Below are 10,924 nucleotides of genomic sequence, written 5' to 3'. Positions count from 1 at the left end.
CCCCAAGGAAAACCCAAGAAAGGTAAGAAAGGTAAGAAGGTGGCAGAACCCGAGAAAGAGAAGAACGATGATGATCGACGGATCACTGGTTTACACATTCATCTTGTGAACCAAAGTATGATCCTGATCCCACCGTTGAGTTTTGGAATAATTTAGACAATCACACATTAGATGCGTCCAAGTTAACACCTTTACTTGATGATCCATGTGAAGAGGATCCGGGCTAACACCTTTGTTGCAAACACTTTTATGGTACACTTTTATGCCCTTTTATGTACACTTTTATGGTACACTTTTTCTTAAGTTTTAAGTACACTTTTATGGTGTTGCAAACACCTTTGCTTTTAGGTGTTGAACTTTGTTTTTAATGGTGCTGGGATTGGGTTATGGACACCTTCAATTTCATGTTTAAATGAATAGCTTAACAGTTATGCGCCGAATTTATAGAGTTCGGCTTATCCTCTAATGTTAGTTACGCGCCGAATCATTTGTCCTGCAGGTTCGGCTTTTTCTATAATTTGAGTTATAAGCCGAGCCTTAAAAATCATTATTGGTGTAATCCAGTATTGGTGTTCCTCAAGCACGATCAGGTTGATGTTCCTCAATTTTATGTTTTAGTGATCCTTGGTATCCTCGTGAATTATGTCTACTGGATCAGGTTGATTTTCCATGGGTCCAAGCACGATCTACAAAGAATATCACAAGGTTAAACACTAGAAAGGGAATATAATAACAAGGTTCGGCGCATTCGATAATAACATTATGTGCCGAACTATAAACATTTACAGGTTTCGGCTTATACGATATCCTCAATATGTGTCGAACCACGAACAATATTTTAACCCAAAAATTAACACATTCATGTTCGGCTCAGACGATAATCATATTATGTGCCGAACCTTGAACATAAGAGGTTTCGGCTTATATGATATCCTCAATATGTGCCGAACCACGAACAATATTTTAACCCAAAAATTTACAAATTCATGTTCGGCTCAGACTATAATCATATTATGTGCCGAACCTTGAACATAAGAGGTTTCGGCTGATACGATATTCTCCATATGTGCCGAACCAGTAACAATATTTTAACCCAGAAATTAAAAAATTATGTTCGGCACATACGATTTTGGATATGTAAGCCGAATTAGTAATGATTCTATTCCGGGCTATTCAGGATGTTGTTCGGCTTACTATGAAACTTTCATATAAGCCGAACTAGTGTCTAGCAAAATGGTTGGAATTGGAAATTATAGGTTTGGCGCGTGCAGTAAACAGATTCAGTAAGCCGAACCGTTCATCAATTGGTAGATTCGGCTCATAGATGTGAGCCGAACCTCAACCTGTTTCGCCGAACCATGATTCAAAAAACCTAACTTTTGATAATTGAGAGCTATAAAAGTGAGATTAAGTATAGGATATAAGTGTACATGTGTATTCATCATCAGGATTTGGCTCATAAAAATCATCATCTTGAGTTTGTGTTTGAATTTGAGCTTGAGTGGGTGTAAAATCATTCTCATAATCTAAGAAATCAGCCATTTGGGAATCATTGGTGTAGTTGATGTGTATTTTCCTAGGTTTTTTAGATGATATATGACCCTCTTCATCCTCCATTGAATCAAGAATTAGAATTTTCTCACTTTCTCCTTCTCTTTCTCTCCTTCTTAACCAAACCAAAACTTTGATGTTTTTCCTCAAATTTTTCATCTAAACAACTCTTATAATTCTGAAAATTATTTTAATCACTAATCAAGATTATTAACACTAATACGTAAAGGGCAGATTTGTCATTAAAAAAAATTGGGTTAAGGGGTTATCTGATTTTGCTATTTCACAACCTTTTTTGTCTTCATTCAGTATGCCTTGGAAGATTTTGGTATGCCCAATATTATGGTTCTATCTGATTGATGACTATTCCCTCGATACATCGTTATCCACTACTACCGTTAAAATAGCCCATATCAGACATAACATTCAAATGGACCACAAAATGGGAAACCCAATTAGGAAATATTCAGCAACAAAAATGTTAAAATAGCCCATATCAGACATAACATTCAAATGGACCACAAAATGGGAAACCCAATTAGGAAATATTCAGCAACAAAAATGCAGCGAACTCTCAAACCTAGAGGCTACAGCTGCGGAATTAGGTTTTAGATCCCCTGAATCTGGATAATGGACCATACATTGTGCGACAACAAAGTGGACATCGAAATTCAGCCAGTGGTGCTATTGCTTGAATCTAACATTCTGGATGGTTGCTTTTGCTTGAACCTGAAATTCCGGATGCCTAACTTGACTGCAAGATGCCAGGCTCTGTAGGTCAGTATTAAAGAAATTCTAGGTGTGGTGCCTAACTTGACTGCAAAATGCCAGGCTAAAGTCTACAGGTCAGTCTCATGTAAAAAGAAGGGCAAGACTGAAGATCATCTGTCTTGCACATCTAGGTTCCCACTTAATTTCATGTACACTGGATCTAAAATGGATTCGGAATGAAGATATAAAATCCTAACATTTCACAGTACTCAGGACTGCTGCAGAGGTCATACTATAAATGCCAAAAATTTAAGATCACTAGTTAACCCTGCAACTATATGGCGCAATGATTTTCAGAGACATACTAGTTAAAAGGAAAGAGGAGCAACTAAAATTGGCAACCTATTTAATCGATATTACATATGTACAAACCAATTTCCTACCTCACATACCAATCAGAAATAATAACTATTGCGATCGCATTATTCATGGATGCTTCTCTCAATGTTATGATTTAAATAGTAAAATAATAAATAGCTCTCTCTCACCTGACCAATGATATGGTACACCCACTCTGTTTTCTTTAACAACAGAACTCCTCAAATTCTAATTATTGGGCCATTGTACACTCCTCTTCGAACCACAAAGCTGTCTGGAGGCTGGAACTCTTCTAACCATGCTACTTCAGAGGCATCCATTCCAGTGGACTCAACGATGTCTATAATAATATGCAGAAGTCAAAAAATAATGAGTTTACAAGGAGGATTAAATAACGCGAAAGGTAAGTTTTACTTATTGGACAACAAGAACGAGAATGAAATAACACCTGCAACATCTTTTTCTGGAGACTTCCGAAAATAGGAACAGTGCCGTCCATCCTCAGAAGAGTATGGCGGTGATAGAATATCAAAAAGAGCACATGGCGTCACAGCTCTAAAAGAATGGATGTTGCCACCACTAGTTGGATATAATACCGTTGTGCCACTGGTGGGTGCTGACATCTCCTCATTTTTTACTAGCCTTGCAGCTCTTGCTGCACATCATACAGTAAATGATCAGATGTTGATGGAAGCAGATAACAGCGGTAAGACGAAAGTGAAGATTATCGTAGTGTACCAGATTAACTTCTATAATCTGCTGAATATGTATGTCAGGCATGAATATTTCACAATGGCGAGACAAATGAACACAAAGATATACGAAGGTGGGGAAGACCATAGTCCACAAGAAAATATAGTATGCAAACAGAAGCCCTTGAAATGCCCAGATTGACCACCTCAAAAACAGATTATGACATTTATACTGATCGAGAGCTTTTCTTTAATACACTACTCTCATCAAACCATATCTTATTTTGTTCATTCAAAGCACAGCCAGATAAGGGTGGAAAAGACAATCGTCCACCAATGCGACGAGAGGAAACAGCTTGTGCTATGAATCCTATGATACAGGATCAAAGTCATAAATGTGGAATAGGACGTATTTAACGCAGTCTTTTGAGGATAAACAACAAGCACTGGATCTGTCTTGAGATGGCTTTCACTTGAGGTGTAAATAGAAGGAAAACAACATCCAAAGGGAAAGACAGAATAAAGCCCACAGAAGAGCCATCAACGGTTATTGGTTTTTGTGATAATGAGGACCAACTGTCAACTAAAAGATTAAGTGTCGAACTACTTAAATAGATGTTATGATTTGCAATGAACACAAGAGTTGGAGATCAGCTTATAAACTTTCGCCACGGGGATGCTGTAATTATCTAAAAACATTAGTGTAATCGGAAACATTCTATTGAAACTCTGATGAATTGCTATCATATGAAAATAATTAGGAACACCAGTCGGCTTCAAAGTAGTCCAGAACTTCCAGAAGTTAAGAAAATGGAAAAAAAGAAAGAAGCTATTGCACAAAGACGGAAAATATGAACGCCCTTGGATTTTCGTATAATTTTCATAAATGTAAATCACAACAAATATAGCGTATTCACTTGCAGTTCATATATAGTAGCTACCAAAGATTGTATGAGATGTTCCCTACTACATGTTTCATTCCTTTTTAATTTTTAATGGCAAATTATTCAATTTGGACCAGTAATTGTGGAAACTATTTCTCCAGCGGCTCAGCTAGCTGGAAACATGCAATACAGGGAACACTTTGTTCATATTTATTATTAGGTGGTATATATTAGGGAACAGATGAGAAAAGACGATGTTAAAGTACTTCGAGTGCAATCCATAGTACATACTACATACAAAATATGTTCCAACTTAGAAAAAAGAAATGTACCTTTTATCAAAAAAAAAATGTACCTTTTGATGGATCGTCAGACACAGGTAAGTCAAGCCAGTCGTATGACTTAACATGTAATGTACCATACAAAAGCTTGCTCAAGACTGTCATTCCAGGATGATTATGGAGAGGGATGATCGACGAAGGAGGCATACAGAAAATTCCTATCTGAAAGAGAATTACCAAAAAAAAATAAAAAAATATTAACACCTAAATAATATTTGAGAAACCCAAACTCCTCCAAAACCAAATGTATTTACACCCCGTTAAAACCAATCACAAAATGTGGAGTAAAATATTTGAACACTTACGGAGAAAGAGTCAGACTCAAACAAATGGAGATATTTGATTGGAGGCAGATACTGTTGGCTTCCATTACGTCCTTTTTTTCCATTGATCCCGTATGTTGAACCTTTACGCACAGACATTGCCTCCTGGTGAAGACCCACATCAGATGGCTTCATGTTATCTGAACAAGAACCACAGGTTACATATGAGAAAATGGAATCAGAATATAAGACATGTTTTCAAGTTCCTGACTTTCAGTTTTACTGTTGTCAGAAACTACTCCAGATTAAAAAAAAAAAACAGATTAACAAAAAAAAAACACATGTCAAGCGTGTCAAGGAATATGACTTCTCTATATACAACATGTGTCAGGGAAAATGACTTATCTATATACAACATGATAAAGGAAAAGGCAAAACTTTTCCCCAAAAATCTGCTACTAAGACTTGTAACTTGTAAACTAATATAAAGACAGGGAAAATCTGCAGAGTAGTTATGGAACCACTCAATGCAAGTGAACGGCTAATGCTCAGAAACCATAAGGCTGTGGTTGATAGCAAGGAAGGAATTCAACATAAACAATTTGTTGGGGGAGGTAAGGGAAGACGTTCTTTGAAATTCTATGAAAACAAGTCAAATGCACACTTTTGGCCATGCTTTATTTTTGGGGACCCGGATTCTGTGGAATCAGATTTTTAATCGAACAGCATAATATGTGCTATGGAAAAGCATGGATTTAGCTTCTTCTAGTAACATTTCCTAAGATATTTGGGTTCAAGGGATTGAAGGATTCCAAGACCAGTTGCTGAAGCTTATGAAAATTCACTAGTAACATGGCTGCATTAGACTACATTCAACCAAGTACAACACTACAACAGACAACATTTGAAATAGGTACATGAGAATGTAATTTATTGACAGACAATCTAAATTTTATATCGATCCAGGCTATTATTGTGATAGAGTGCCTAAAGTAGTTTAACCTGTTTAAAAAACTACATCAACAGAGACTCGGAACGTTAAATCTTGCTGAAACTAGCAAAATAAAGTCTGTAACTTTTTTGGAACAACTGGAATACAAGAGAATAGAGTGTAGGTCCCAGCCATCAACTAATGCCATGAACTCTTTTAATTAACTACTAAGTTGAACTCTCAAGCACTGATTTGCCACTACAGGTCATTTGAGATTTGTCACCACAATCTCCACCTAATGTTTCTTAGTTGGTAAAAACTAAGTTGACTCGTAATTTATTCAGGCAAAACTTCCGGTCATAGCATACCCTGACTCTACACCTTTTACAATTCCATCTTTAGTATAAAGTAAACACTTGAATCCTACAAAATCCATTTGGCACTATCCTTTGAACTTTACAAACTGCACAATAAACCAGTCAGATAGACTGTTGAATTTTACACACATCTAAATGACCCTCTACAAAATCCATTTGGCACTATCCTTTTAACACTAGAAAGTGTATGATAAAATTGTCCTAATAGACCGTTGAATCCTTATATACATGTTTGCCTCGAAATTTCAATCAAAGCAGGAATTTTCATATTTTTTGGTTCTTCAAAACCCGCCTAACTAATATGCATTGCTTAGGTCAAACGAACTAGATCAATCCTTACCCAAAACCCTATTAAGGGATTTCATAAAGTTTAGTGTAAGACAGTAAGGACCTTCTAATTTGAATTTCATATGATTTCCAACATTTTTCACCTCTACCGTAATACCCTCATCAACAACCTTTTCAGAATCCAGCTGTTGTAATTCATTTGATCTACTGACTTACCTAGTACAAGGAACTAGTGACTATATGCGCTGGACAAGATCAATTTCATGAAGGTAACAGAGGCGAAGTAAAAGTAGGTGGATGGTAAGAGATAGAATGAAACAATTACAGCGCGTAAAAAAAGATAAAACTAATCACAATATCATAAATGTAAAACCGCGAGCATTACTGGAAATCAACTAGTGTTACCAATTTAACCTGAAATGCATATTTAGTTATTTAAAAAAATAAAAAAATAAAAAAAAAAGAGAAGGCAAGAAATCGTTTTCATTGAAATAATCCAGTCCACCAGGGCAGATGTTTAATACGGATGTCTCAAAAAATAGTACCTACCTTCTATCAAATCATAAATGTTTCCAAACATCATGTCCCTAAAAGCTAAAATTGACTAACAGAATGATTCTAACCAAAAGAAAGAGACATCAAATATATCAAGTGTAGCTAATGGAAAAGGTTATATAGTGAAAACATGATAACTAGGGGATAAGCTAACTGTGAGTCTTTTAAAAAGTACAACCATATGAGCCTTATCCATATCCTTACTCTTGTTAAATGAATAACAGAAAAACATTGGTATTCGAAATTATGAAAGCAGTTACAACCTATTTCCTTGGAAAGTGTACTACTAGTTGATTTGATTCGGCAAAAAAACGACAAAACAGAATGTTTATCACCGGCCTATAGACTAAACTAACATAGGATTATCACCCAAGGAAATAACAACTAATTATGTTTACATACATTTACAGAAAATAAGTAATGAAATTGAAGATGAAAAGCACTTACCTAACATCGCCCTTACTTTCTGGAGAGCTTCTTCAGAAATAGGTCCATTAGGAGAGAACGATAATTTGCAAGCCTCATATAATTTCTGTATAGGCGGCATGTCGAATTCCTCCTCCTTCCTATGAAAATGGACAAGTCGTACTACTACTAATCTTTCTGTACGCAAAGATTAGTAATACAACAACTAAGATCCAAATCAAATAAATAAAAATAGTAACCAATTTGAGATGGATTACATTCAATAAATAAATAAATTTAATCTCTACTTCTTAACTGGAACCTTGAAAATGAATCACGCCATTCGGTATCTCTGAAATTTCCAATTCATCATCTTTGCCAATTACCTTTATAATAAACCTGTATACAAGTAGAAGAAGAAAGATTAACCCTAGCCAGGGAAATCTTAGTTTTTTTTAGCGATAAATTAAGGAATTGAAACCTCAGATATCAATAACCTAACAAGAAGAAGGAGGAGGAATTGAAAAGGATGTGTCTGAGAGAGGACGTACCTGGGGGATAAGGATGGTGGTGGTGGTGGTGGCGTTGGGTTTGGTAGTTGAAGCAAGGGAGAAGATCTCAGTACTTGATTCATTTCATCGAGTGAAGGGAGGGTCAGACGGTCATAATTAATTATTAAGAACCTCATCTCCCTTTTTTTGTCTGACCAGATTTCTATCATAATTAAAAAACTACTGTTTTTGTTTCGATTTTACCATATAAGCCTCGCGGCATTGAATTATTTACGATAAAAAGTCATTTCTAGAAGTGAAATAAAAATTTGGGGTCCGAGGATATTACTAGGAAGCTGCCACGTGCTGATCCTTTTTTAATTTATTTTTTTTGAAATACAAAGATCTTGTTTGCGAGTCAAACTGAATCAGATTCCTTAATACAATCACAAACATTTAAAAATAAAAACAAAGGATGGTTTTTTATATGATTAAAAAGATTTGAATCTAATTATTTGTTCTAGAAAAAACTAAGGAAATTAGAAAAAACTAATTATTTGAATCTAATACAATCACATTCTTTTTTAATAGGCTGGTTTTTATTTTAGAAAAAACTAAGAAAATTACGAGAATCAATCATTGAAAATGGTCCTCATGACACTTGTCAATAAAAGAAGTGAAGTGAAATGGTCCCCATGACACTTGTCACCAAAAGAAGTATAATGAAATGGTCCACATAACACTTGTTATAAAAAAAAGTTAAGAAAAAAGTGGTCCCAGAAAACTAAATTAACATTTGACTTTCCTAATTAGGAAATCAGCCTAATTTTTTTAGACATTTATTTTCTTGTTTGGTCCTAGGCCCATATAGTTATTTATAGTAGGGTCCAACCGGATCTTTTTTTTATCCGGAGGTCCAAAATTAATTAAAACATGGAAATGTCCATAATACCCATTACTACCAAACGTGTGTGTCTACACTGCTTACAAATTTGAGTACATATCTGGTACACTGCTTAAAAATTCGATTACATATTTGCTACACTGTTTACAAATTTGATTACATATTTATCGCACTGCTTAGAAATTTGAGTACATATCTGTCGTACTGCTTACAAATCCGATTATATATCTGAATGCTTACAAATTCGAGTACATATTTGCTGCACTGCTTCCAGGTAGAGTACAAATCTGTAAGAGTCAATGATAAATAAATTAGAAAACGTATTACATCACATATATTGTAGGATCATACAATTTAATCTATAATATTTCTTCAGTACAGTATTAAATCATAGGAAAAAAAAAGGAAAACCTACAAATCCACAGTAAACACAGAAAAATTTATATAAAATTTATACTAACCATTGATGCTGCAATTAGATGAACTGCTGGGACGAATATTTGGTCTGATTTGTTCCCTTCTGCGTACCCATTGAAAGCTATAACCATGGAGAACGTGTGGAGGTAACAAATTATGTAAGAAAACCAGGAAAAGAAATAAAAAACTGGCAAGGAAGTGACTCACCAGAGACGAGAAAAAATGGCATCGGTGAGCACCTCTCAACGTAAAATGTTGCCTTACCAAACCCAGGTGTCAACAGGCTTAGACAGAAAAAGACAGCATGGGCCACACCATGACCCAAACCACCAGCTGCAAAGCAAATTCAATGAAGTAAGCACACAGATAACAAGAAGAAAACTGAGGTTCAAGAGTATGAGAGCATTGCAGAGCAATTGGCTAACTCTAAAAGAACACAAGTCGGGGCACAGGACATCAGAACTTTGGAATGCCCAACATTGCAGAGCTAGTTATAATGGCACAAGCTGAACAAGTGAAATGACCAAATAATTTGCCCTATCAAAGAGATGTGCCCAAAACTGCATTTTGAACTTTGGAGATTTCCTATGACTCATTATAAAAACATCCTCAAATTTGCATTAAACTAGATGGCAAATTGTAAATAAAACTACAATATGATTTGAATTGGGCAAATCATTCAAGAATGAAGTGCAATGTGATGTGGATAGTTTGCTTCGTATATTTACAGACTCGCCAAGTCAAACACCAAAAAGCTAACAAATGTTTGGTACTAAAATAGGTAGTAAGTTCTCAGATTAGCAATAGCGATAAAGCTTCTCATGGGGAAATAGGAGATCAAAAGAAAACTATCTACAGATCTTACCAAGGGCGATTTGCATCTTATCAGTCAGATAAAGGTGTGGTTTAGAAACTCTGTCAGCAAAAGTATCCAGGATATCTTCCAACTTCCTGTACAGAATAAAGTTAGCAGTGACATTCTTAGTATTTCCTACTGCAAGTAACAAGAGAAGAACAGAAAAACTTTTTTATTTCAAGCTATTGGTTGGTAAGCATTGACCGGCTAACTCTACAATAATTTCTACGCAGAACACCTCCCTACATGTCTCCTTAATTGAAAAACTGAATTCTGCCTAGAAGGAATTTGAAAAGACATCCTGAGGTTTACTGATAAAAACGACTTTTTCTAATAAACATTAACTAGTACAAAATTGGATAAATTTCAACACACTCGGAAGAAAACCCTCAGAATTTCTTGAAAACCGGCAGAAGTGACTAAGAGGATCGCAAACGGCCACCATGCTGTTTAATGTTTATTGGAAACTATACATGTCAAGCTATTGGTTGGGAAGCATCAAACAGCTAACTCTACAATCTAGGTAGAACACCTCCCTAAGTCAAACTTACATGTATCCTTATTTGGAAAATCCAAGTATTAATAAGGAAAATCAACTTACCAAAGGCTAGAATCGATTTGGGTTCTTGAATCGATCAAGATGTTCTAAAAATCTTCGTACTCATGGATCGAACCCAAAACAATGACAAAACTCTGAATATAACCGAATGAAAGCACATATTTCAGTATTACACATATGTACTAATGGATCGAACCCAAAAACAATGACAAAACTTTGAATATAACCGAATCAAAGCAGATATTTCAGTATTACATATACGTACTCATGGATCGAACCCAAAAATCAATTAAAAAACGCGGTGCAACACAAATACACTCA

The 10,924-nt window shown here is 35.4% G+C and overlaps 2 protein-coding genes across 7 annotated transcripts; both read right to left on the bottom strand.

The window, feature by feature from the left end:
* Window positions 1–1,982: 1,982 nt before the first annotated feature.
* LOC113276520 (plant cysteine oxidase 5-like) lies at window positions 1,983–8,056 on the bottom strand. Of its 6 annotated transcripts, XR_003324447.1 has the most exons (8): window positions 7,928–8,056; window positions 7,693–7,775; window positions 7,419–7,574; window positions 4,863–5,020; window positions 4,572–4,719; window positions 3,089–3,295; window positions 2,811–2,980; window positions 1,983–2,305 (listed from the first exon to the last, which is right to left on the bottom strand). XR_003324447.1 is itself a non-coding variant. In XM_026526138.1 (7 exons), the coding sequence occupies exons 1-7, from the start codon at window positions 8,008–8,010 to the stop codon at window positions 2,862–2,864; spliced, it is 954 nt and encodes a 317-aa protein (XP_026381923.1). In that variant the 5' UTR covers window positions 8,011–8,056; the 3' UTR covers window positions 2,631–2,861. The 6 variants fall into 6 exon arrangements, 5 of the variants coding, with proteins under 5 accessions (XP_026381923.1, XP_026381929.1, XP_026381947.1 ...); XM_026526138.1 differs by lacking the exon at window positions 1,983–2,305 and having other exon boundaries at window positions 2,631–2,980; XM_026526144.1 differs by lacking the exon at window positions 1,983–2,305 and having other exon boundaries at window positions 2,631–2,980; window positions 7,699–7,775.
* A 1,087-nt stretch (window positions 8,057–9,143) lies between these two features.
* LOC113324620 (gamma-secretase subunit APH1-like) lies at window positions 9,144–10,709 on the bottom strand. The gene is made up of 6 exons (XM_026572923.1): window positions 10,706–10,709; window positions 10,420–10,490; window positions 10,054–10,168; window positions 9,396–9,521; window positions 9,233–9,360; window positions 9,144–9,182 (listed from the first exon to the last, which is right to left on the bottom strand). The coding sequence occupies exons 1-6, from the start codon at window positions 10,707–10,709 to the stop codon at window positions 9,144–9,146; spliced, it is 483 nt and encodes a 160-aa protein (XP_026428708.1).
* Between the last annotated feature and the right edge of the window lie 215 nt (window positions 10,710–10,924).

Source organism: Papaver somniferum, chromosome 1, assembly GCF_003573695.1.
Source record: "Papaver somniferum cultivar HN1 chromosome 1, ASM357369v1, whole genome shotgun sequence".
Classification (NCBI taxonomy): domain Eukaryota; kingdom Viridiplantae; phylum Streptophyta; class Magnoliopsida; order Ranunculales; family Papaveraceae; genus Papaver; species Papaver somniferum.
This window is presented reverse-complemented; position numbering and strand designations above follow the sequence as displayed.

What these genes read in the sequence shown, in the direction of transcription:
- LOC113276520 (XM_026526138.1), bottom strand. Translation starts at nt 8,010, where the DNA reads ATGAATCAAGTACTGAGATCTTCTCCCTTGCTTCAACTACCAAACCCA. An exon ending in GATTCATTTTCAAGGTTCCA is followed by an intron (nt 7,575 to 7,692) that starts GTTAAGAAGTAG and finishes CTTTGCGTACAG; the next exon opens with AAAGATTAGTAGTAGTACGA. An exon ending in GAAAGTAAGGGCGATGTTAG is followed by an intron (nt 5,021 to 7,418) that starts GTAAGTGCTTTT and finishes GTTCTTGTTCAG; the next exon opens with ATAACATGAAGCCATCTGAT.
- LOC113324620 (XM_026572923.1), bottom strand. An exon ending in TAAGATGCAAATCGCCCTTG is followed by an intron (nt 9,522 to 10,053) that starts GTAAGATCTGTA and finishes TTTGCTTTGCAG; the next exon opens with CTGGTGGTTTGGGTCATGGT. An exon ending in ATCTAATTGCAGCATCAATG is followed by an intron (nt 9,183 to 9,232) that starts GTTAGTATAAAT and finishes GTGGATTTGTAG; the next exon opens with GTTTTCCTTTTTTTTTCCTA.